We start from the raw sequence: 27,875 nt of genomic DNA, 5'->3' as shown, positions 1-27,875 counted from the left end.
TCATTGTCATAACATATCAAATTTTGCCGTCGTTTGGAAAACTACAACCAAAGTTGTAGCAATATAAGGGAAACTCAATAATTTCCCATAGCAATTCACCAAAATCTCCATACAAACTTCAATCCGTTGGTGCGACCTCTAAACCTTCATCAACCTTTACCATTTTTTTGTATATACTCATATTTTGGGGTATTGAATGGAACTAGAGGATGGTTTATAAGAAATGTCATGCATAACATTTAATAACGGCACAAAAGCATTTGTAAACAAATTTTCTAAGGCCCTATACGAGCGAACCAAAGTACGCCCATCGTTTGTAATATTTATATACAGGGTGAATGGTAATTCGTGTTACACCCGAAAAGAGGTGAAAGTAGACCACATTTGGTCGAGAAATTATTCCTTACCAAGTTATTGAGCAATTAACTGATTAAAAGTGCCTCGTTTTGTTCAGTTATTCATAAGCTATCTAGCAATACCTTTCGTTTGATATTTTGATCTTTGAAATCGGCCCAGTGGTTCAAAAGTTATGAATGTTTTACACCGCGTCCCTGCGCTGACTACATAGTTTATCGACACTGGGTCCCACCCTCCACTCACACCGATATTTGAAGATGTTTTTTTCCTACATTGATGAGATGAAGCCGTTTCCTAAAAGCTTCTGGCACCCCTGCTACTAATGGTACGATTCATTTTTTAATCTATGCTATGACTGGTTGACGATTATGACGACGATGGAAAAGCGGAGAGTCTTGAGACAAGGCGTTCAAGCAATGAACGGCAATTCTCCAGAGCGAACGGAGATGATGCGCATGGAGACTCTTCTTGTTGTGACGGAAGCACATACACATTGAAACGTGCGTTGCTTTGCACTGCTGCTGCGGAATGAAATACGCAAAACAGCTGCTGAATCTGTAGCTGGTTGGTTGTTGTTATTGTAGTCAACGGTGTCTGGTTTTGTTTTGAGATCCACTGTATCCGCTCCGTTGTTTCTCCTCTTATAATGTTATATATGTAGGGCAGTGTACTGGAAGGGTGTTGTATTTCTGCAACAAAATTATACAGCGGCCCGTCTACGCCCATCCCATCCGATTGGATTGATCGGTGGCACTACTGGGGAAAATGTATGCAATAGAGTGCTTCCCATTGGATGGGGGAAGGAGGTGGGGTATTGTTTGCGAACGGTAAGTTGGGGCTCACGCGATCGGAAACGGCGTCGTCCAAGTTTTTGCGTTGCGTGTTATTATGTGTGGATGTACGTACAACGCATATATTTGATGGCGAAGGGGTGCAGCTGATCTAATAAATTGGCGGACCGACACATTCATTTTTAGAAATAATGACTAGATTCAACGTTTTTTTTTGCCAGTTTGCAGATTAATCATGTTATCACTTTTCACTGTTTTGTAACGTGTACTAAAAAGGAGTTTCAAAACTTCTAGCACTTGGAAAATTTTCAGAATTTATACATGTTTGTTTTTCATTACTTGGATCTCCAGCGGTTACAATTCTGACACTCATGAACATTTTCGAGACATACACACTTTTTTTTTTGCGGAATCACGGCATTTCTTTATCTTTCTTTCTTTAAATTTTAATTTAGTTATCCAATAAAAGAAATATATAGCACAGACAAACAGACATAACACATTGAATATTTCTCACTGTAAAACTTCGTCGCTAAAACATTACCGCCATCTGTTGAGTACACTGTGGTGGTCAGTACGCTGAACAGATGACGGTAGTGTGTAAACGTCAAACGCAAGGATATTGACTGTGGTGGTACTACCAACTAGAAACCATTTAAATTGAACGTTAAATGCGTGTTCGATGAACAACTTGCGAGTGTTATGTCTGTTTGTCTGTTATATTGTATATTGATCTGCTTATTCAATCGCATTTTATTTACATCCTACTTGGATTGGATGTAAATGAAAATGCGGTTGAATAAATAGATCAATACACAATATATTGATAGACAAAAATGGAAATTAGTTGCAAGTAAGCAGAACTTTATAAACTCTGTTCCAGTTAGTATTTGGGCGTTCCTTTCAATTACTGTAGCGTTTCTAGTTGTCGTCGTAGCAAGAAACTATTGACAGCGTTTTGAGGTGGAGGCGAGGGGGACAAAAGTTCCAGATTTATTCAAATTTTGCCCAAAATTACTCTAAAGTTTGATTTATTGATTTTTAGTCGGAGAAATCCATTTTATCGGATTCATCCGATATAATCGTGCTGAAATCTCTAAAAACAAATAATATCGATTTGTATCGGTCACATCTCTTATCGGATCACATCTCTATAAGTATCATGACATGTAAAGATGACAGCCGTTTGTTAATAAGAAAGGAACGTCGTGAAATCTCAACCAACAATTCAAAAAGGCAGATCAGCTTTTGTAATTAAATCTTGTAATGATCTTTTCGCAAATCGAAGCTCGCTTTGCCAAATCAACAACACCGTCGGCTTGGGAAAATTCACTCCTATCCGATGGTGGAATTGGTTTGCGTATGGGGTGCTTCAGTTTGCAAGATAAGGTCATTACAAGTTTGCTGATCCACTCTTTAGTATTGTTGGTTGATAAATCTGTTCGAAAATCGTATGTTCAAAAATCATTTATGGTCATTCCTCGAAGAGTCCACAAATTGCCTGATGATGGCTGAGATGCCCTATCACTTCAAGTGCTCTAGAACACAAATTTCGGGCACAGTTGTGACATCACTCATGAAATCGGAACTCCCTGTTTGCTGCATCAAATGTGAAGTTCCAATTTCTTGTATGTTGTATGATTTGTGGCAGCTGTGCTCTTGAAATTGTGAGGTGATAGTATAGCGCATTGCACACATTATAGGGAATGCGGAAACGCCTATGTCACGAATGGGAATTCTCGGATATCTCCAAGGTCATTACTGATTTCCATCACTACCTCAACAGACCTCCCCAATCTTAGGCATCCGGTGAAGATCAGCATCGATGGCACCTATCGTTTGGTCACATTTGGCCATCAATTCTTTTACCAAATCTCCGGGCAAATAACATTGCTTCCAGAGTTTGAACATGCAACAATCACAAAAGCAGATGCTCAAGAAAGTGACAGTTCACATCACATAGCACACTAAAAACAACATCAGCATAATGCTCGATAATTCTACCACATTCAAGATTATCGATCAATAGTGTATGAAATCGGATAATATCGGCAAGTGCTTGTTATTATTCATTACGAGTAGAATTTAACTTAAAACATCGAAATTTTGAAGCAAATTTTATAGAAATCCGTTACATGAAATGTAAAGCGGATTGCTTTCGTCCTCCTTGGCTGGAGGGATTGTTTATTCAGTTGTGAAAATTCCATCACTTCATTCAACACGCACTCACGTTGAAAACGTACGAAGAGTTGATGATTTGGCAAGGCATCTGCAGTTGTGGAAAGAAAACAAAGGTTTTCATCTCTGGAGTGACTATAAATGGACAACTTTACAAGGAGGAATGTCTCCAGAAGAGTAGTACCGTAAAGTTCTGGTCCGACTTAGCCAGCTGCCATTACAGCAGGGATGTAATTGAATGTTATACGCAGAATAATTTCGATTTTATTGAACAAATATCAATCCACCAAATTCTCCAGATTTTCGTATCATCGAAAAATTTTGGGCATTTATCAAGCATAAATTGAAGATATTTGGCAAAACAATCATAACACTATCTGATTTGTAGAAGTCGTGGAAAAAGATGGCGGATATGGTTGCCAGTTCTACTGTGCAAGACATAATGAGAGGTATTTAGCGAATAGTTTAAAAAAATCTTCCTATTTTTCCCTTAAATCTAAATATCTAAAAAAAAACGTACAAAATGATACCCTTAGAGATTTTGTACATCATTTCCTCTCGGATAAATGACCCATTTTATGCCACCAAATTCTAAACGGAACAGACTTTAGTTTCTACGACCTTCGTCTGTGGCAACAAGGTGTCTGTCAAAAATCAACAAATTCGTAGCAAGGCTACTTTAATTATTGCTTCTACTGTTATTGGACAAGGTTTTTTTTTATCCAATACGTTAATTTAGTAAAAATGATGTCTCAAGTGAACAGTTTTCCGAACAAGACGGAAAATCTAATTCATTTTTTTTGGTAAGAAAGGAATTGGAAATGCTTTTGCTTTAAATAGTAGTTGACATGATGCTGTAAGCCGTAATCATAACCTGGTACCTACTTGCAAAACAAGTAAATTATACTATTTTTAGGTCTTGAATGTGCATGAAACGAAAAAAAAAGAATCTTATGCAGGGTTTGCACCACTTGAATTTTTTACATCTTCTTCCACTTCAGTTGGCGATGTACTTCCTTCATTTTTGAAGTAGGACTTCGTCTGTGATTTCTATCTGGGGGTAAACTTTGTGAAAACCGAAAGTGAAACATGTAACGAAATTATGAAAGATTTTGAACGTTAATAATTCAGCTGCCCCAGCTGCCAATTTCAATAATTTTATCACCAAAGGATCAGAAATATGTCTACGTATCGAAAGTAGCTTACGATTGTTGATTTTCGACAAGAAACTGTTGTAAAAAGTGATAATGTCAAGCATTATCCAATGTATAAATAAACAATGATACTTTTATCACTGTTTTCATAAAATAAAGTTCTTCCCAAACCCAGTCGTCATAATCGAGTACCACTTGGGTGCATATCATTCTGATTTAACCTGAAAAGATATAAAAGAGCGCTGCTATTTAGCCTCAACTCATGTGACCCACCAGGAGCTTAAGGAGGAGTAGCTCCATTCGAAGGCAATACCAGCGTTCTGGCTTGCCTGTCTTGAAGACCCACTGTAAACGCCTAACAAAAACCATCCAAGCTAGGATGGTGGACCTCAGAAATCAAAACTTTGCTAACAGGATCCGCTTTCTCTCTCTCTCTCTTAGACTGGGCAAAACCCTTTTGGAAACTAACCAAAATCCTTAAAAATAAGCCAAGACCCCATTCCACCACTGACCCCACTGGATAGTCCCGGCGACCCAGTGGTTCATCTGATAACTCCTGAAGAGAAGGCTGCCGTGATAGGTCAACACTTCGTCAGCTCCCATAATCTCGGATAAAACATCGTCAGCCCTAACGAAGCTGAGGATGCTGTAAACGCAACCAACCTACATCAGATTCCTAATATTTTTCTCGAGGAATCCGACATTACGGCTGACGAACTGTTGGCCTATATCAAATCATCTAAAACATGAAGGCCCCAGGTTTCGACAACATCCTGAATCTGGAACTCAAACACTTTAGTTCCACATTCTACAAACATCTGGCACTGATTTTTAATCTGTGCCTCCGACATGGCTACTTCCCCTCGTGTTGGAAGTCAGCTAAAGTCATACCCATCCGGAAACCTGGGAAGGATCCGTCCTCTCCTGCAAGTTATCGACCAATCAGCCTTCACCGGCTCGGTTTTCGGAAAGGTCGTTCGACCGTCCACCAGCTGACTCGAGTAACAAACATTATAAGATGGAACAAGCATGTTTCGAAAACATCTGCCATAGCGTTGTTGGACGTTGAAAAAGCGTTCGACAATGTCTGGCATGATGGCCTGGTGTTCAAATTGCAGCAGTACGGTCTTCCAATCTTCCTAGTGAAGATAATAAATAACTATCTATCGGACAGGATGTTCCGAGTCTCTCTGAATGTTATCACATCGGATGCTTTCAATATCGGTGCCGGGGTTCCACAAGGAAGCATCCTTGGCCCCATTCTATTCAACCTGTTCACCTCTGAGACTGATATGCCAGCTCTCCCTCTGTTCGCAGATGACACATCCATAGCCTACAAGGAAAGGGTCATCGGAGCTCTGACTGCCAAACTTCAGAGAGGCTTGGACGTCCTGTGTGAATATTTCAACAGCTGGAAGATCCGTATCAACGCGGAAAAGACCCAGGTCATCATCTTTCCACACTTTAAATCTCCCAGACTTGGTCCGTCGGAGAATAATAAGATCTGTCTGAACGGCACAGTGGTGGAATGGTCGAAAGAGGTAGTCTATCTCGGCTTAACACTAGACAGCAAGCTGATTTTCATGGAGCACGTTGATAAAATGAAAACCAAGTGTAACATCTTGATAAGATCCCTGTATCCACTCATCAACAGGAGGTCTACCCTGTTCCTGAAAAATAAGCATACTGTCTACAAACAAATCATCCTTCCCTTAATTGAGTACGGTATGCCAATCTGGGAGAGTTGCGCCAAATGCCATCACCTCAAACTCCAAAGGATCCAGAACAAGATCCTTAGGATGATCCTGAACAGTCCCCCGCGAACTAGAAATTCTGAGATCCACCTCCTGGCTGGAAGTCAGACATAAGAAGAACGGAGAGTTTTTATCCTGTCTGAGATCAACTCATCAGATCATACGTGATCTAGCACGTTAGGCTAAGTTATACTCGTAGTCAGGTAGGTTATCACTTTTTTTTTCAATTCAAACATAGCACCCTCCCACCCGGTTGTGATTTACTAGCTAGAGCGCTGCACTGGATAATTGCGAATATTTGGGAGGAGGAGATATTGCCGGAGGAGTGGATGGAATCTACTAAAAGGGCGACAAGTTGGATTGCTGCAACTACCACGCGATCACACTGCTGAAATTCGCCGTAGCACGAAGTTGACTATCAGCTTTTGAACGGAGGTGTTGCGTAGCATCTACGGTGGAGTGTAGATGGATGACGGAACGTGGAAGAGGCGAATGAACCACGAATTACATCAGCTGCTGGGAGAACCATCCATCGTCCACATTGCAAAAATTGGGCGACTACGGTGGACTGGGCACGTCGTAAGAATGCTGGGCGACGACCCAGTGAAAACGGTTCTGGAAAGCGACCCAACAGGAATAAGAAGAAGAGACGAGCAGCGGGTTGGGTGGATCCATCAAGTAGAAGGCGACCTGTGGACCCTTCGCAGACTACGAGGCTGGTGGCGTGTGGCCATGGATCGAGTAGAGTTGAGACGACTTCTTCGGACAGCAGAGGACATTAAGGCCTTAGCCTGATTGGTAGGTAATTACTGTTCAATTCTCACGAATGCATATGGAAAATAATAATTATTGGCACACGGCTGGTTTTTTTTTCTATAATTGTTTATTGTTTATTGTTGTTTTACATCAACAGGCTGGATGAAGCCCCAATGATTTTAACCTTATCAACCATGGTAAAAAAAATACATTCAAGCATGGTCATAACATAAAAAAAAACATTAAAAAACGTATATCTTATAGTCAATATCTTAACTCCTGCCGGCGAAAAACAGAAGAAAACTTTCGACGAAGCACATCACGGGAGAGATGAAAGTCGAAAACAGATGCAACTCTGTTGAATGTTCTCTGCAGTCCGCAAATCGCACCGTACGCTCCATAATTTGTGCGACGTAGAGGCAGTCTTAGCATAAGGTTATTACGAAGCGGTCGGGGTTGATCATTCAGGTCAATTTGCCTCAGGATAACCTCACAATCTGTCCTTCCTTGTAGGATATCGGCCACGGTTAGGGCTCTGTTTGTGTTTCTTCTAGTCCGGAGAAGTACTAGGTCGATAAGTTGACAACGGCTTTCGTAACTTGGTAATCGAAACGGATCGTTCCAAGGCAATCTACGCAACGCAAAACGAAGAAAGCGACGTTGAACAGATTCAATTCTCTCGGCACCGTTGTTGTAGTTTGGGTTCCAAACCGCTGAACAATACTCAAGCGTCGATCGAACAAGCGAACAATAGAGAGATTTTAGACAGTAGATATCAGTGAAGTTTTTAGCTATCCTAAAAATGAACCCTAAAGTTCTTGACGCCTTATCAACAACATATGCACACGCAAACCAAAAATCTATTACAATGAATGTTAGTTCCGTTTCCTATCATCCTCTGTTCATGAACATCGCAACGAATGTTAGAAATTGACCATGCAGGCGATGTAATGGTTTTTTGTGTTTTTTATTTCGTGTTCCATCTACGCTTTCGACTATACCAGTAAGTTTGTAGAACGACGTACATTGTAGAACATTGTAGAACGACGCACACACTTGTCTCGAATCTCTCCAGCAGAAAAAGCATACGAAGTCGAGCATTTTTATTTCGGGTTCAATCTACGCTTTCGACGATACCAGTAAGCTTGTAGAACGACGCACACACTTGTCTCGAATCTCTCCAGCAGGAAAAGCATACGAAGTCGTGCATTTTTATTTCGTGTTGCATCTACGCTTTCGACTATAGGTACCAGAGGGTACCAGTAAGCTTGTAGAACGACGCACATTGTAGAACATTGTAGAACGACGCACACACTTATCTCGAATCTCTCCAGCAGAAAAAGCATACGAAGTCGAGCATGCGAGAAAATGAGCGCTTCATGTTTGCTTTTAGGCTGACCATATTCAGAAGCATGGAGAGAGCAGTGGAGAAAGCACAGGTCTGATAGTCGCAACGTCCGTGGTTCGAGTCCAGTCGCCAACCTTTTTTCTATTTTTTTCGACATAATTAATTTCACTCACTAATACAACTCCACATTTTTCGGTCTCCAATTTTCTTACATCGGACCGCAGCTAGGTATATCGCATCCTCGGTTCATGCGGTCTCCACTTACATCCTCTGATGATGAATCCCACATAATTGTAAGCGAATCTTACATCCACCGGTTGGGTGCAATGTGTTGCTTGAATGAAAGCTGCGAATCCAAGATCACACCCAAGTCTTTCACCTGATTCACGCGTTCGATGGTCGAGCCAAGCAGGTCATAGCTAAATATTATCGGTTGTTGTTTTCGTGAGAACGTAATAGCGGAGCATTTGGCTGGGTTCACTACCATTCTGTTTAACCTGCACCAACTAGCGAATACATTCAGTTGACGTTGAAGAAAGTGACAGTCAGCAATGGAGCAGATTCGTAGGAAGATTTTGAGGTCATCTGCATATGATAACCGAGGAGCTTCGATGACCAGATGCACGTCGTTGAAGTACAGTATAACAATTAACGGTCCCATGTGGCTTCCCTGAGGTATACCTGATGTGGCGAAGAAGCTAACTGATCTGCAATCTCCTATGGCAACTTTTAGTTGCCGACCGGTAAGATATGATCGAAACCAACTCAGAAGATTACCGCATACACCGAGCCTGCCGAGCTTAGCAATCGCAATAGCATGGTTCAACTTGTCGAATGCTGCGGATAGGTCTGAATAAATAACGTCCGTTTGAACCCAATCCGACATGCTTTCGGTTATATACGATGTGAGACACAGCAGATTGGTAGTTGTAGAGCGGCCGACAGTAAACCCATGTTGATCAGCACTCAAATACTGCTTGCAATGGGACAGCAACGGTTCCATAATCACTAGCTCGAATAGCTTCGAAACGGAACTTAACGATGTAATTCCTCGATAGTTATCCACAGCTCGTTTCCTTCCTTTTTTGTGGACGGGAAACATGTGCGCAAATTTCCAACAAGATGGAAATATGCCACCTGAGAGAGACATTCGGAACAGGCGAAGAAGCGGAATTAACAAGCTAGCAATATGTCTCTTCAAAAATACAGATGGAACTCCATCAGGTCCAGGGTTGAAGGATGACTTGAGCAGAGTCGCGGCCTTAGAAATCATTTCTGCATTAACATCAATTGCACCCAGCGTTTGATCGTTTACTGGAACGTTCCTGGCAGCCAGGTTAATATGGTCGTCAGTTAGTGTCTCATTAGTGAATACACTGGCAAACTTTTCGGAAAAAAGGTGGCATATATCCTGAACAGTGGCAGCAACTTCTCCGTTGAATTCCATAGACGATGGGAGGCCGGATTCCCTGCGTTGCTCGTTCACGTAGTTCCAAAAGGATTTCGAGTGTAGCTTAAGTTTGCGCTGGATGCCTCGTTGGAAACTTGAAAAGCATTCACGACTGACTCGCTGGTACATGTGATTCAGCCTCACATAATGTAGTTTCAGAGGAAGCGTGCGATACTTCGTAAATCTTCTCAATGCTGCTCTCTTGATTGACTTCAACCTACGTAGCTCTCTCGTCTGCCAGGGAGAGTGAGACACTTTGTGGTGAGTTCTTTTCGGGACGTGTCTGTCAATGACATATGCCAAGACATGTGAAAAGGTTTGCGCTGCAGCCTCAACGTCATCTGGATCAAGGATGTTCTCCCATACCATGCTAGACAATACATCTATGATGCTACGGTGGTCAGCTTTACGGAAGTCATAAGAAACCGTAGCAGTATAGTTGCCGAAATCACGCACGAGTTTGTCCTCAACAGTGACAATTAGAGGAGGGTGATGTGGAACTAGCTTAGTTAGTGCACAAGGAGCCGAGGAAATTGATGGAGCCCTGTCCTGTGTGCTCACGGAGCAGAGGTCCAAACTACGACCATTTTCGTTAACTACATGGTTAATTTGAGAAAGCGTCGCTGCGCTGTAGTTGTCGAGAAGGCTAATAGCTCCTGCGTGAAATGTAGAGCTATCAGGATCTGGATACAGGAATCCGCTAGGAGATGGACTCCACGAAACGCCTGGCAGATTGAAGTCACCAAAAATGAATATCTCATCAACTGGAGTGGAACTTTCGACAACTGTGAAAACTGACCGACAGTGAGTATCGATGAGTTCATTGTCGCGGACTCGATCAGGTGGAATGTACAGAGCGCATAGAAATAGTGTGCGATCACCCAGATTCATGGCTGTCCAAACCTGCTCCACATTGTTCCATGGCCTTTGCCTCCAACCCGCTACGGACAGCTACAAGGACACCTCCACCAGTAGATTTACGGCTGTTGTTAGGATTCCGATCGCAACGAAAGACCTCGTAGTCAGGACCGAAGACTTGACTGGAAAGCGTTCGATAATCGAGCCACGTTTGCACAGGACAATAATATCGTAGCAACGATCCGATACAGCTAGGCGGTACTCTTCAACATCAGAATTCATTCCACCGGCGTTTTGGTAGAAGATCACGACGTCCTACTTGCGCCAAGGAATCGAACGACTGCTCTCCCTGGAAATCACAGATACATCAGGCAATAACTGACCATCATCAAGTCTCATTGGATACTCGCCATAGTGAGTGGGTCCTTTAATCCTTTAATGTTTTAAATCTATCAGTTTTGCATAATTCCTATAATTCTTCTACATGAGAGAAATGTCTTAACTATATTATATATGTATTTAGTGAAATACTTCAAATTATATGCTTCATATGCATACTAAACTGGTTTGAAAAACAGAAGTAAAATAAGTATTCCATTTTAAGTATATTCAACGTTCGCTGAGCTGTGTCGAGTTTTCATCAACTAAAGGGCATTCGTTAACTAAAATGCATATCATGTGTCAAACCAGATAATAAAAAAAATATTTGAAAGACATCAGTGCTCATCCGGTTCATGTCAACAAATTAAAATTAAATTTTGACAGATAAATATCCATTAACTTAGTATTTGTAGTCACAGATTTTTAACTTAGCTTACGTCTACAGTATTCAAGCAGCTTAAAGTTAATTTCTTGACCTTCGCTCAAGTCTTAATCCTGGTTTAACTAAATGGGTACATTGGTCCTTAGCGATATTGGCATTTATATGTCACTTACACTCCGAACAAGAAGCCTTCGGTAGAATGTGTAAAGGAAAACTTTCAATGTTTGAATGGATGAATTTTACACTCGATCATTTTCAAATGTTACAGAAAATGAACAGTGAACTATTGGCTCCGTAAAGCAACTTCAATTGGATATTCCAAATATACGATCTAGCTATTAAGAAAGTTGCCCCGGAGATGAACCAGCCTGCGGCTGAAAATCTCCTAAATAGAGATAATAATAATAATAATATTAAAATAGTTCTAACATGTTTGGAAATGTTGTTTTAAAGCAATATTGCGTATTTAAGGGTTGAGATGTTTCATCTGCTCGTCGAGTACTGATGCTTCTTGTTGAGCAGTTGAAAGTATTTTTTGCCTTTTTAGTCTCCAACTCCTTAACATTTTGGGCAACTTTTCGTTTCCTTTTAGCATCGCTGTCCCTATCGATAGTCTCCTGTTTCTTCCTGTTGATAGCTTCCTTGTACCGATCGTAGGAGTTTTTGGCGTATGGCACAAGACTTCTCGTGATTCCGACTTTCGTCACGCCTCCAGCATTCAATATTGCATTATGAACAATGCGACAAGACTTTCTTCTATCTGGTTGATCACCAAGCACTCCTTATTTACGAAAAATCCCCCTTTCCAGTGTGGCATTTCCATGCGACAATATAAGAATTTTCGTGACGAAACCCATCAGGTTTGGAAAAATCTTTGCCAGCAACATTCATAAGCCTCATCCACAATCTGTCCAAACGTTCCTCACTTCAGCGATAATATTTCATCATTTCCTTAAAATTAAGAGCATCGCACAACTTATTATATTTCATCTTAATTTTGTCCGCTTCCGTACCATTAATATTATCCCTCTCCACTAGTTGTTCAAGACAAAAATTCAACTGCTTTATAGCTGTTTCAGGAGAATTCGATATAACAGCAGGGTCCAGGCAAGAAACATATCTGGTCAAAGGGGGATGACAATGGTGATCGGTCTTGCATTGTACGAAGAATTGCTACGTAAAATTCTTACAGTTCTGTCGGGAAATTAGGAGGTTTTTCTCCGACACTATGTTTTTCCCTCACAGGACTTTCAACCGCAGCATTCACAGCAAATCCCAGCTCAATTTTGGCTGCCGGTAAGAAAGAATCATCAGAAAGTTCGACACTTATGAGCGATTTGACATTCACTTTCGAAAGCGCCGGTTGGACAGATTTATCCATAGCTAGTTTAATTAGATTTGTTAATTCAGTGAAAAGAAAAGGCACCGACATACATGTCCTGGCTTTGCTTAAAACTTTCCGGTTTTTTTTTCCTGGTAAAAAACATTTCCGACATTTTCTTGGTTTTCCTGGTTTACTTGCCACCTTGCTATAACTTTGACCATCATTTCAAAAGCTGTTTCACTAACTGTTAATTTCAAAACACTGTCCTCCTTGTTTAAATAGTCGAATTGTCATTGTGCACACTTAGAAATTTTTACAGAAATCTGTAAAATTTTACCGAAATCTCAACAGTTCGGTAAACAGTTTCGCAGATTTCCTGTAATTTTTCACAAATATCTGTAAATTTTTCACAGATATCTGTAAATAATTACAGGAAAACTGTAAAATTGTTTACCTGTTGAGATTTCGATAAAATTTTACAGAAATCTGTAAAATAATCTTAGTGTGTGGTGAAGTTCTCCTTGTTTTGAAACCTTAAAACTGATTCATTAAACTGCCAGATTTTGAAGCTGTTGAAAGTTCGGTAAAAATTACCGAAGTCGGAAATCATTTCTAAGAGTGTACACTACTTGTGCATCACCTGTTGTACCATGTCGGTCTATTTATGTCGGTGAAATTTTTCTGAAGTTTAGTGGGCATCATAAGCTTTTGATAGAGGCATCGTTGAATGTTTGCCGAAATAATGTAAAGAAATATTATCGAAAATTGAAGTTATGAAATGAACAACAATAAATTAAGTCAAATTGATACAATAACTCACCTTAATTTTATCGATAGGATCATCCCAGATCAGCTTGTGCACGAACGGATTCACATAGTGGAGCTCTTTGGGCTGCTTTTGTATATTCTGCTGCTGCTTCTTCGTTGCCACCGCAGCTCTATTACCTTCATCCGGTTCTTGCTTTTGCACTCCATTCCCCGTTGTAACCGTCTTCGCCGTCGACGGTGGCGGCACTGATTCCATGTTGTTTATCTTTGTGCTCATTCACCGATTCTTCTTCTATTTATCGTGTTTATACTACACGCGTCTTTTCTAGCGGTACCGTACCGCGTGTTGCAACGTAATTCAAAATTCGACCCTCAGCACAGCGCAGACCCGGAGATAGCACGATAATTCCTTCGGTGCTGCAACGGATCCGTAATAACACTCCCTTTTGCAGGTACCCAGATGCACTTGACAGTGTTCCCAGTGAAAACTTTCACCTCACCCAGAAAGCTATTTCCTAGGAACTCCGTTAACCGAGTGCACTAAAACTTGGTAGGTAAATCAATTTCGCAACTGCTTCACTTGTATTATGTATTGAATTTTTTCTCTCTGCTTCCACTATTTTTTACTTAATCGCACATCATCAGCGGGCATTATTTTTTCACTTGTGTTTCATTCCGCACTCACTCAGGTTAGACCGCAAGAGACCGCACCAAGCACATCAGCAGAAGAGATCCGCCGCAAAGCGAAGAGGAAGAAAAATTTGCGAAAAAAAAACCTCTCCTTCTTTATCCAACCAAGAAGACGGCTCCGAACAAAACGATAAATTTCACGAACACCATCGCATTGCGAAATACTCGACCTACGAAGAAGACGAATTTTATTGAATGGACATAATATTTTTTGCAATAACTGCATTACTTCACTCAGCGATCGATCAATAATTGCTATGCTTTATAAAAAGGTCCGATATTTCTCCTTGTTTCCAACACCCCGCTAATCAGCGGAAATAACGCAGTGAAAATAGTTTCCCAATTTTCACCCGAAAAAGAAGGAAATTGATTTTTCACTTTTCCTTCCTTTTTCCCAGAGCTCTCTCCTGCCAGCAAAACAACACTGAACTGAACTGGTACGGAAATTCACTTATGAAATTATCCACGTCCGCAAGACGCAACCGCTCGAAGTCAACTACCGTTGGAAAAGGACGACTACGGTGGTACGGACGGATGGAACGGACCGAAAATCCAACCAGCTGCTGCAAAATGGTTTGCTCTTCTCTCATGAAGCGTGCGAGTGGGAGACTTGGGAGAGCGAGAGAGTGTGTTTGAATCGCAACACAGCCGCACACTCTCGTGTCTCGTCTTCGCACGTGTATGGAATGTATGCTAGAGGAAAACCCTCCCGATTATTCCTTTTTTCCCAGTGCGATGTGGGAGGCATATGGGTGTGTGAGTGCCACTGCTCGGTGGCAGGGTTGCCACTTTTAAATCTGTATTTTTTTTCAGTAAAAAATCAGTAAATCTGTACCTATCTTGATGCAACAAATTTCGACGCAATCGACGAGCAAAGTTCATGGAAAATGTTTTCGTAAAAGAATGTTATGGGCATATATTTCCAATTCATCGAAAAAATAGCATCGAAACTTATAACCTCATCATGCTACTAATGCTGCAGTTGTTACAAACGGAATGTCGCAAATTATCGTGGAATCACCACCCTGTGTGCCTGCTCAAAACTGTTCGAGATTATCATAAATGATGCTCTGTTCGCGTATTGCAAAAATTATATCGATACAGAACAACACGGCTTTTACTCGAAGCGCTCCGTGTCCACGAACCTGGTGCAGTTTACTTCTAACTGTTTGCGATGCATGGATTCAGGATGACAAGTCGATGCTGCATATATGGATCTAAAAGCTGCATTTGACGTCTCGTCATGTACGTTATTTTTTTTTTATTAATTACTTTATTTGTACAGGCTCAATCGAATAAACTTTACAGAGCCGAGTTATCATTTTTGGTATACATTATTGATTTCTTATATTTAAAGTTAAAGGAGACTCGCGGTTGTCTCGAGGTTAGTGGGGATTTACATTTTTTTTTTTGATGGGAAAAGGGAGAGGGAGGTTTGAAATGTGGTTTACGATACAAATATTTAATTAATCCTAAAACATGAACTAATTTCTATTCATCTTGAAAACAAACATAAAAAAAAACCCACACGTACAAAATACAAACTTAACACAAGGTTAATAAAACTTACAATCTAATGTTAAAATTCTTAAAGTAAACATATATGAGTTTCATAAACTCCAGATCGCGTCTAGCCAAAATATCCCGAACTGGAACATTAGGTTGTCTACCTCGAGCCCGAAGGGAATCGTACAGTTCAGATCTGACTCCGCGATGCTCAGCACAAGACCAAATAATGTGATCTGCGTCCTGGTAACCTTGTCCACATTCACAGAGATTGCTGTCCTTCAGCCCAACACGGAACAAGTGAGCGTTTAACGAATAGTGATTGGACATGAGGCGAGACATCATACGAATGAAGTCTCGACCCACATCCAACCCCTTGAACCAAGAACTCTTCGACACCTTAGGGATGATCGAATATAGCCATCGTCCCAAACTCCCTTCACTCCACTTATTCTGCCAGCTGACGAGTGACTGTTGACGATAAATGAAGAAAAATTCATCGTAGGCGATTTGTCTATCGTAAATATCGCCTTCCATAGCGCCCACCTAAGCAAGTGAGTCAGCCATCTCATTGCCCGGAATCGAGCAATTAGATGGGACCCATGCAAAGGTGATGACAAAAGATCTTAAAGATAAAGCACTTAAAAGCTCTCGTATTTTCATGAGAAAATACGAGGAGTGCTTTACCGGCCTCATAGAGCGAATAGCCTCGACAGAACTGAGACTATCCGTAAAAATAAAATAATGATCTGGTGCAAGTGAGGCGATCGTTTCTAGCGTATAATGTATTGCCGCCAGCTCAGCAACATATACGGAACAAGGAGCTTGAAGCATTCGAGAGGCGCTATGAAATTCGTTAAAAATACTAAAACCAGCGGACGACTCTATTAGTGATCCATCTGTGAAGAACGATCTTGCGGAATCAACTTGGCCAAACTTTGCAGCGTAAATTGACGGAACAATCATGGAACGATGATGTTCTGGGATCCCACGAATCTCCCGCGTCATAGATAAATCAAAACTAACTGAATTGCCGAAGTCGGAGAAGCATACACGATGAGGATTATGCTGTGAAGGGCTGACACCCTGTGTTATGTACACGTAGTACAATGACATAAAACGAGTTTGAGGGTTCAGCTCAAGAAGCTTTTCAAAGTTTTCGATAACCAGTGGGTTCATTACTTCGCAACGGGAGAGGAGCCTGAGGGACAATTCCGAAAACCGATCCGATAGTGGCAACATCCCCGCTAACACTTCTAGACTCATCGTATGAGTCGAGTGCATGCATCCTAACGCGATACGAAGACAGCGATACTGGATCCGTTCCAGTTTGATGATGTGCGTTTTAGCCGCCGACTGGAAGCAAAAACTACCGTACTCTAAAACCGATAAAATCGTTGTCCGGTACAACGTTAGAAGATCTTGCGGATGGGCTCCCCACCACGTTCCGGTAATTGTTCGGAGAAAATTGATCCTTTGTTGGCATTTTCGTCTCAGATACTCAATGTGGGATCTCCAGGTGCATTTTGAATCGAACCAGACCCCAAGATATTTGAAGGACATAGAATGAGTGATCGGTTTACCCAAAAGTTGAAGCTTTGGTTGTGCTGGGCTATGCTTCCTAGAAAAAACGACCAACTCAGTTTTCTCCGTGGAGAATTCGATACCTAGCTGAATAGCCCAAGTAGACAAATTGTCTAAGGTATCCTGTAAGGGTCCTTGCAGGTCGACCCCTTTGGGCCCTGTCATAGACACTACGCCGTCATCTGCAAGTTGTCTCAACGTGCAGTTGTCACTTAGACAATTGTCAATTTCTCTGACGTAGAAATTATACAAAAGGGGGCTTAAACATGAGCCCTGGGGGAGACCCATGTAACTAAATCGAGAAGCTGTAGAGTTTCCATGAGAAAAGCTCATATGTTTCTCTGACAGCAAATTGTACAAAAAGTTATTAATTAATGGAGAAAGGCCACAAGCGTGGAGTTTGTCTGAAAGGACTTCAACGGATACTGAATCAAAAGCCCCCTTGATATCCAAGAACACAGAAGCCATTTGCTCTTTTTTAGCAAAAGCCAACTGAATTTCTGTGGAAAGCAACGCGAGACAGTCGTTCGTTCCCGTGCTTCTACGGAATCCAAATTGAGTATCTGAGAGTAGGTAGTTCGTCTCAACCCATTTGTCCAAGCGAAAAAGGATCATTTTCTCCAACAATTTTCGAATGCACGATAACATCGCGATGGGACGATACGAGTTATGATCTGACGCGGGTTTTCCAGGCTTTTTAATGGCTATAACTCTCACTTGCCTCCAATAATCCGGAACAATATTGAGCTCCAGGAACTGACAAAACAAGTTCAACATGCGCCTCTTAGCGACGTCTGGGAGGTTCTTCAACAAGTTGAACTTGATTCTATCAGCCCCCGGAGCCGAATTGCCACACGAAAGGAGCGCGAGTGAGAGTTCCAGCATTGAAAAAGGCTGGCTGATCTCGTCTACAGAATTCGTCGTTTCGCGAGGAATCATCTGAGCCGGCACGGAATCAGGACATACTTTTCGCGCGAACTTGAGAATCCAACGATCTGAGTACTCCTCGCTCTCGTTGTTCGAAGACCGGTTACGCATCCTTCGCGCCGCGTTCCAAAGCGTATTCATCGACGTTTCGCGCGATAATCCGTCCACGAATTGCCGCCAGTATCCGCGTTTCTTGGCTTTGATGAGGCTCTTGAGTTCGCGTTCAAGAGCCGAGTACGCTTCGAAATACACGGGTGTCCCACGTTTCCGGAAAAGCTTAAACGCGGCGGACTTTTTACGATAAACCTCAGTGCATTGGTGGTCCCACCAAGGGGAAGGAGGTTTCCTACGCAAAGACGTTCCAGGAACCGGCCGAGTTTGAGCTCGAATCGCGCTGTCCAAGATCAGATTGGAGAGGAAGTTATATTCCTCCAACGGTGGAAGCCCTTCTACCGACGACACGGCTTCCTCTATCGCGGTCTTGAACGTTGTCCAATCGATATTACGGGTGAGGTCGTACGCGACGTTAACGGATTCCGACGGATTGAACCCACTGGCAATCGAAATTTTGATCGGCAAGTGATCACTACCGTGGGGATCCTGGATCACATTCCACGTGCAATCCAACGATAATGAGTTAGAGCAAAGTGTGAGGTCTAATTTACTTCCATTCGAAGATGGTCCAGCCAAACGTGTTACTTCTCCATTGTTAAGAATTGTCATATTGAAGTTATCACAGAGGTCATATATAAAAGTAGAACGGTTGTCATCATACAGTTCCCCCCAGCCTGTACCGTGGGAATTAAAATCTCCCATAATCAACCGTGGAGCAGGAAGTACTGAACATATATCTGAAAGTTGTTTTCGATTAACAACGGCTCTAGGAGGAATATAAACAGAAGCAATACAAAGGCTTTTACCTTTAATAATAGCCTGACATGCGACAACTTCAATACTTGTAAATTGTGGAAGATTCACTCTATAGAAAGAATGGCACTTTTTGATCCCCAAAAGTACCCCTCCTCCACGTGAATCCTCACGATCCAGTCGAATAATGTTAAAATCATAAAAAGGAAGATCTATATCTGAAGAGAGCCAAGTTTCACAAAGAGCAAATGCATCACAATCATTATTGTGAACTAAAAACTTAAAAGAGTCTAATTTAGGAATAAGACTTCGACAATTCCACTGTAGAATAGTGATCAAATCCCCGACCTCGTTTGGAAAATTATCCATCGAAGGAAATGATTGCTGCAATGAGGGGCCACTTCAATGTTAATTGCTTCAAGAGGGTCTTCACAGTAGGAAGCATTGCCAGAACAATGCTTTTGAGAGGATCAGAAATATTCAGGTACTTGAGAATATCGTCCACAATTTTATCAAATGAGAACAACCCAGATGAAGAAGGGGCTTCTGTTCTTAAAAATGGGACATCAGGGGTTTTGGATGTCCCCGGGAGAGGTGGAAAATCCTGGGTATAGTCAGTTCTTCTGAATCCAGGAGGAGTAGAAACTTCCTTTTTTCCACCACTCCTTGATTTGGGCAAGCTGATTTGGGGTTCTTCATTCTCAACTTTCCGCGAACGGATGCGTTTTCGTTTCAGTGCTGAAAAACAGAAAGAAGTTCCCTCCTCAGCCAAGTCAGAGTCAGTCTCGTCATTTGACAAAAGAGAAAAGGGATTTTTGTCGTTGGTCGATGGCGTGGCCGTCTTAAGCATTTCTGCAAAAGACTGCCGGGAACGTTCCTTAAGTGAGCGTTGTAATTTCTCCCCGCGTTGTTTGTACACCGGGCATGACGAGATACCATGAGGAGTTCCCTTACAGTACACGCATTTTGGTGCGGTAGCTGCACAGGTGTCATCCCCATGCTTCTCTCCGCATTTGGAACAGCGTGCCTTGCTGCCACAGTGGGAGGCCGTATGTCCCAACTGCTTACAGTTTTGGCAGTTCATGACCCGGGGAACGAACAAACGCACAGGTAGTCGAAGTTTTCCCAGCTCGATGTAGTGAGGAAGGGCTGAACCAGAAAAGGTCACACGGAACGAGTCTGTGGGGGTAAAACTCTTTTTACCCTCGCTGACAGATACTGAGCCCAGTTTTTGGACATCCAGTATCTTCACCGGAGGAAGCAAACGGTTCTTGAAACGGCCAACCGCCTGCTTCTCCAAGATCTCGGGGGTCAGACTCGCTTCGGTGACCACACCTTCGATCTCCACATCACGAGCTGGGATGTAAACTCTATACTCGAGCGTGAAGAGCTGGGAGGCAGCAATCTCATTAGCCTGCTTCAGGTTAGAGACGGAGACACGAAGTTTATTGTGCCTAACCTTCGTGATTTCAGTCACGGCCGAGTATCGCTTCGTCAGATCATTAGTAATTTGCATTACATTCAAAGGTTTGTTTCTGGGCTGAAAGTAGACAACCCATGGGCCAGTCGAGTCATCTGGATAGGCTCGCGATCGGGGGTTTATCTGAGCCTGTCCTTTGCCAGACTGAGACGATGAACCAGGGAGAGATGACGTACGTTTTCGACCCTTCTTGCCATCGCGTGGCAAAGTGGTGTCATCTTCCGACAAAACGTCCATTTCGTCTTGCGACAAAATGTCCATTTTGCCGTACTAGTGGGAGCGAAAAACGCTCTACCACTGAAACGATAATCACTCGGACACAATACACAAAAAAAAAACTACAAACACAGAACACAAACTTAAAATTTAACTGTGGGCGAAAGAGAGAAACAAGAACAAAAACTTATCTGATAATCCTATACTACTACCACCGAGCGTTTAAACGGCAGCAGCGGAGCGACGCGCAGCGTGGATGATCTTCGATCAGCGTGTGCGGGCGGTCTTCGTTGGTGTGTGCTTATGTGAGGGTCGGCACTCAGCTGAACATACGATGATAGATGAGCGGTGTAAATGCGTAGGCAGATGCTGACACTCGATGACGATGATCCGTGTGCAGGTATGCGTTACCACGCACCAATGGTGCGCAAAATGGTTGGCGAATTGGCAATCGCAAAAACAATTTTCCTTCCGATGATGCCGAAAACACACTTTCTTCTCAGAAAAAACTCACTTTTAGTTAATTATTTAGCTGGGAACTCTAAGCGAGAAAAAACTGACAATTTAAATCAAGCGAATAGCGAGAAAACTTCCAAAATAGCGGAGCGCGAACTAAGTCGACCGTACTTCTTGCTAGGACGCAGTGGAATGGTCATGTACGTTATGTACGGGTTAAGATTGGCGCGTCATTCCGTCTCGCACGCTGAGCCGGTCAAGTCGCATCGGTCTCGTTGTACGACACTAGTTTTTGAGTTTTTGAGTTTTTCCCCACGCGAGGGTTTTTTCTCGCCAAAGTTAGTTGGCATAGTGTTAAGACAACTAGTGCGCGAGTGAGGAAGCCGTTAATCATACGCCGAGCGCTTTGATTACGGTCCAGCTTTAACATCAACATCTGTAAAATCATCACCACTATCGGCCCATTGATAGCAACAACGAAAGCACGTTAAATTGCCTACCGAGGCGAAAGAGGCATACCAGCTGCAAGGCTATCGACCCAACAGCCGTTGGGGAATACAATAGCATCACACCAGTCATCTGCCGCCTCAGTGCAATAGGTATACCGTGTCGCTTTGTTTTCACCAGTATCGCATCTCCCCGCATGGTCCAGTATTAGATTAGGCTGGGTCATAATTAGGGTGATCCAAAATCTTGTAAATAGTATATATCTATAATTTTTTTTTCTTGATTTTTTTTTCTCGTACTATTTTTAAGTAGAGTATAGTTAGGGTGATCCAATTTTTTTTTCAGTATATATATATATTTTTTTTTCTATTTTTTTTTTCTTGGTTTTTTTTTTTGTTTCTTTCATATTACTCTTTAGTAGAGTAAAACTATATCAATTTTTTTTTTTTTGTTTATTTTTGCATTTTTGTTTTTCTATTTTTGATATTATTTGAAATTACTGTAATTATTTGTAAAATATTTACCAAAAACACCATTGCGGCGATATTTAACCGCAATGGATGAAAATGATAAAGGCGGGGGATGGTCGCTTTCCATCTCAGACGACGAAACTCTTGATTCCACCTCACACGAAAGTCTCGAGGAAGTTGTGGAAATGGAAACCCTTGACATTCCAGTTGACTCGCTCTCCAGCAAAAATACTGGAGCATATCCCAAGAAAAGATATCGCCCACAACCCTCTCCCCCACCATCTCCTCCTCGTCCACCTGCACCCCCCACACCATTGCCCCCGAAAACCTCTGCGCTCCCCCGCCTAAAGGCTTACCCAGAAGCCTCGAAAGGCCCATGGGTTGTTTTTTTCCGGCCCAAACAAAAACCTTTGAACATTCCGAGGATCTCTAAGGATCTAACAACACATTTTTCGGCCGTTACCGATATTTTCAAGGTAACACCAATAAAACTGCGCGTTACCGTTGATGACCGGAAGCAGGCTAACCAAATTGTTGCGTGCGAGCTTTTTTCATTGGAATACCGAGTCTACATACCCAGTAGTGAGGTAGAAATTGAAGGAGTGGTCACCGAAGCGAGTTTGACTAGTGATGATTTCTTGGATCCCGATTCCTTCGGAATCTTTAAAAACCGTGCCCTGCCGAAGGTGAAGATATTGGACTGCCTTCAAATGCAGTCAGTATCCGTAGTAGGCTCCAAAAAAACGTATTCCTTGTCAAACTCGTTTCGTGTGACCTTTTCGGGTTCAGCGTTACCTCACTACGTCGCTATTGGCAAGGTTCGGCTGCCTGTACGTCTGTTTGTACCTCGGGTAATGAACTGCTCGAAATGTAAACAACTTGGTCATACATCGGACTACTGCTCGAACAAACCACGCTGCGATCAGTGTGGCGAGCAACATCAAGAGGGCCCTTGCGGTGCTCCTCCAAAATGCGTGTACTGCAAGGAAAGCCTGCATACCCTGACTGACTGCCCGAGGTACAAACAGCAGGGAGAAAAACTTAAGCGGTCTCTGCAAGCTCGCTCCAAGAGAACACTAGCAGAACTCTTGAAGAATACCGCTTCATCTTCCCAGACCACACTAAAAAACAGTAACACGTTTTCCATTTTGCCAGTTGATGATCTAGACTCTGACTCAGAGGGCGGTGAGGGTAGTCCGTTTGTCTTTAAAGGCAATACGAGAAAACGAGCAAAAAAACACACCACCGAAAAGCCTCGTAAGGCCACTCGTACGGACCACCCTCCCACCTTGGAAAAATCAAGAGGTAACGGAAATGCACCGAAACCCATTCCACCGGGTTTTCAACCTTGTAATTATGACAAGAACTTTCCGTCACTTCCAGGATCATCTAAAACCCCAGATGTCCCAGTTTTCGGCCAGAAAAGCAGCTGAATAATCAGCAAGAACATGCCCCCATGTTCACGTTTTCTGGTATTGTGGATAGCTTCTTCAGTATATTCAATATCTCTGACTCAACGAGGAGCATTATTAATTTAGTGCTGCCAATGGTGAAAAATCTTTTGAAGCAACTAGCTTCTAGGTGGTCCTTCCTTGCATCGATCATATCCTTTGATGGATAATTCTCCGAATGAGGTCGGGGATATGATCTCTGTTCTTCAGTGGAACTGTAGAAGTCTTATGCCAAAACTTGACACATTTAAATTTTTAGTTAACAACTCACTTTCTGATGCATTTGCCCTTTGTGAAACATGGCTCTCTTCAGACAACGATCTTGCTTTCCACGATTTCAACATTATACGCCTTGACCGCGCAGATTCGTATGGAGGGGTGCTTCTGGGGATCAACAAGCTCCATTCCTTCTATAGAATCGATCTGCTTTCAGTGACAGGCATTGAAGTAGTTGCATGTCAGGTTAATATTCGAGGTAAATGCCTCAGTATTGCCTCAGTATATCTTCCACCGAAAACCGCGATCTCTCGTCAAAGTTTCGCGGATATCTGCACGGCTATGCCGGAGCCACGGTTGATCTTGGGAGATTTTAACTCTCACGGTACAGGCTGGGGGGAACTGTACGACGACAACCGCTCAACCTTGATATACGACATGTGCGACTTCTTCAAAATGACAATTCTGAACACCGGGGAAGCAACACGAGTAGCCAAACCTCCAGCAAAAATAAGCAGATTAGACCTCTCACTTTGTTCGAGTTCACTATCGTTGGATTGCTCGTGGAAAGTAATTCAAGATCCCTACGGTAGTGACCATTTGCCAATCAAAATTTCTATTACCAATGGTTCATCTTCTACTCGCTCGGTCGACATCGCGTACGATCTTACGAAAAACATTGACTGGCGAAAATTCGCGTCCACGGTTCTTGATGCCAGTCAATCGGTTGACGTACTTCCTCCGCTGGACGAGTACTCCTTTCTCGCGCGTGTCATCATCGATTGTGCGCTGCGAGCACAGACGAAACGTGTTCCGGGTGTTTCCGTCCGCAAGCGACCTCCCACCCCGTGGTGGGATAAGGATTGCACCGATGCGAACAGCGAGAAGTCCGCCGCGTTTAAACGCTTCCGCAAACACGGTAAGGTCGGGGATTTCGAGCGGTACACCGACCTCGAGAAAACCTTTAAGGACTTAATTAAAGCAAAAAAACGCGGATACTGGCGTCGGTTCGTCGATGGTTTGTCGCGAGAGACTTCCATGAGAACACTCTGGAATGTCGGCAGGAGAATGCGAAACGCGTCATCACCGATTAATGAAGACAAGGAGTACTCGGACAGATGGATTTTCAGCTTCGCGCGGAAAGTTTGCCCGGATTCGGTACCGGTTCAAACCAACGTTCGTGATTGTCCGTCGGGTAATAACGAAGTAGATTCCCCGTTTTCGATGGTGGAATTCTCACTTGCTCTCCTTTCATGTAACAACTCAGCTCCAGGAATGGATAGAATCAAGTTCAACTTGCTCAAAAATCTCCCAGACGTCACGAAGAGACGCTTGTTGAACTTATTCAATCAATTTTTGGAGCACAACATTGTTCCGGATGATTGGAGGGAAGTAAGAGTTATCGCCATTCGAAAACCCGGTAAACCCGCGTCGGATTATAACTCGTACCGTCCCATCGCGATGCTGTCCTGTATACGGAAATTGTTGGAGAAAATGATTCTTTTTCGTCTAGACAAATGGGTCGAGTCGAATGGTTTACTTTCAGATACGCAATTTGGATTTCGGAGAGGCAAAGGAACGAGCGACTGTCTTGCGTTGCTTTCAACTGAAATTCAACTGGCCTATGCGCAAAAACAGCAAATGGGTTCAGTTTTCTTGGACATTAAGGGGGCTTTTGATTCTGTTTGTATCGATGTCCTTTCGGATAAACTCCACGATAGTGGGCTTTCACCAATTATGAACAACTATTTGAGCAACTTGTTGTCTGAGAAATATATGAGCTTTTCTCATGGAAACTCGACAACTTCACGAATTAGTTACATGGGTCTCCCCCAGGGCTCATGTTTAAGCCCCCTTCTTTATAATTTTTATGTAAAAGACATTGATGGTTGTCTTGATGAAAATTGCTCGCTTAGGCAGTGCACCGGACCTGCAAGGACCATTGCAAGATACCTTAGACAATTTGTCTACTTGGGCAATGAAGCTGGGTATCGAATTCTCTCCGGAGAAAACTGAGTTGGTTGTTTTTTCTAGGAAGCATCATCCTGCACAGTTACAGCTTCAACTAAAGGGTAGAACAATCACTCAAAGTATATCTTTCAAGTATTTAGGTGTCTGGTTCGATTCCAAAAGCACGTGGGGAAAACATATTGCGTATGTGAAACAAAAATGCCAACTAAGAATCAATTTTCTTCGTACAATTACCGGAACTTGGTGGGGAGCACACCCGGAAGATCTGATCAGGTTGTATCGAACAACCATCTTGTCGGTTCTAGAGTACGGTAGCTTCTGTTTTCAATCCGCGGCGAAAACACATATCCTGAAGCTGCAACGGGTTCAATACCGTTGCCTCCGAATCGCGCTTGGCTGTATGCACTCGACGCATACGATGAGCCTCGAAGTACTCGCGGGTGTTCTCCCACTGACAGATCGTTTCGCGGAACTGTCCTTCCGGTTTCTTATCCGTTGTGAAGTAATGAACCCATTGGTAATAGAAAATTTTGAGAAGCTGCTCGACAGAAATCCTCAAACAAGATTCATGAGTCTCTATTACGAGTACATGACGCTGGAGATTGGCCCTTCTTCATTCAATTCCTCTCGTGTTTGCCTCCAAGACTTTTATAGTTCCTCTGTAAATTTTGATCTGACCATGTTGCAAGAAATCCGTGGAATACCAGATCACCATCGGTCGATGGTTGTTCCCTTAATTTTTGCAAACAAGTACCACCATGTTAGTAACAATAAGAGTTTTTTCACAGATGGGTCAACTATAAACGCTTCCACTGGATTTGGAGTATTCAACGAATTTCATAGCGCCTCATATCAACTGCAAAAACCCTGTTCCGTATACGTTGCGGAACTAGCAGCCATATTTTACGCAGTAGAGCAAATTGCCTCACTACCATCTGATCACTATTTTATTTTTACTGATAGCCTTAGCTCGTTGGAGGCTATTCGATCAATGAGGCCGATGAAGCACTCCTCGTATTTCCTGACCGAAATCCGAGCTAAATTGAGTACTTTATCTAACTGCTCCTATACTATCACCTTAGTTTGGGTCCCATCTCATTGCTCAATTCCGGGTAATGAGAAAGCGGACTCGCTAGCTAAGGTGGGCGCTATGGAAGGCGATATTTTTGATCGACAAATCGCCTTCGCGGAATTTTTTTCAATTACCCGTCAGCACGTCCTCACCAACTGGCAACAAAAATGGAATGAGAGTGATCTGGGAAGATGGTTACATTCTATTCTCCCACAGGTGTCGAACAAGCCATGGTTCAAAGGATTGGACATGAGCCGTGACTTTATACGTGTCATGTCAAGGCTCATGTGCAATCACTACTCGTTAGACTCGCATTTCTTCCGAATCGGGCTCGCAGGCAGCAATTTGTGCGCTTGTGGTAGTGGCTATCACGATATCGACCACGTACTTTGGTCATGCACCCTACATTGTGTTGCTAGATCCGAGTTATCCGCATCCCTCAGGGCCCGAGGAAAACAACCTATGCGGCCCGTTAGAGACATCTTGGCGAGCCGAGATCTCGATTATTTTAATTTAATTTATGTGTTTTTAAAACGGATCGATCTGAGGATTTAGTAGTTAGTGTCATCTTGTGTTCCCCCAAGTTGTTAGCTGCCCATCGGTGTACCCCCATGTTTGTCTTTTTCGTCAGTTGGTCGCTTAGTTCGAGATAAAAAGCACATTGCTCTCCAAACCTTGTGTTCTCAATCCCTACCCTGCCATCCATTTGTAACAATTTGTTACCCCTAACCTCGAGATAGCCGCGAGTAATCGGCCCCCGCTTTACTAACGTTAGTTTTAAGAAATTTTGTCATCCAAACAATGAATATCGGCTCCGCAAAGCTACGGCAAATGAGCCTGGAAAAATAAACGCATTATAAAAAAAAAAAAAAGATTGGCGCGTCGGAATCGGATGTTTTCTCAAACAATTGGGTTCTCTAAGGGTATTGAGGTAAATGCTTATTCGTAATCTGCATTAAAAATGGAACACAAACCCAAATTTTCATCAATTTTGGTACACTGAAACTATTTTAAATAAGAA

At 42.6% G+C, this 27,875-nt stretch overlaps 1 protein-coding gene across 4 annotated transcripts in view; it reads right to left on the bottom strand.

Annotated features, from left to right (window-relative positions):
• LPCAT (lysophosphatidylcholine acyltransferase) overlaps positions 1-14,668 on the bottom strand; it is a 99,410-nt gene extending 84,742 nt beyond the window's left edge. Inside the window, exons 1-2 of one of the 4 annotated variants that reach the window (XM_065228699.1) lie at positions 14,622-14,668; positions 13,554-14,361 (exon numbers count right to left, since the gene is read on the bottom strand). In XM_065228699.1, coding sequence (XP_065084771.1) covers positions 13,554-13,778 — 225 coding nt within the window. In that variant the 5' untranslated portion in view covers positions 13,779-14,361; positions 14,622-14,668. The other 3 variants (XM_065228696.1, XM_065228697.1, XM_065228700.1) reach the window with 3 other exon arrangements.
• Positions 14,669-27,875: the final 13,207 nt, after the last annotated feature.

This window comes from Ochlerotatus camptorhynchus, unplaced genomic scaffold, assembly GCF_037179485.1.
Source record: "Ochlerotatus camptorhynchus isolate MF236.1 unplaced genomic scaffold, CSIRO-AGI_Acam_v1.1 ptg000300l, whole genome shotgun sequence".
NCBI classification, from domain to species: Eukaryota; Metazoa; Arthropoda; class Insecta; order Diptera; family Culicidae; genus Ochlerotatus; species Ochlerotatus camptorhynchus.
This window is presented reverse-complemented; position numbering and strand designations above follow the sequence as displayed.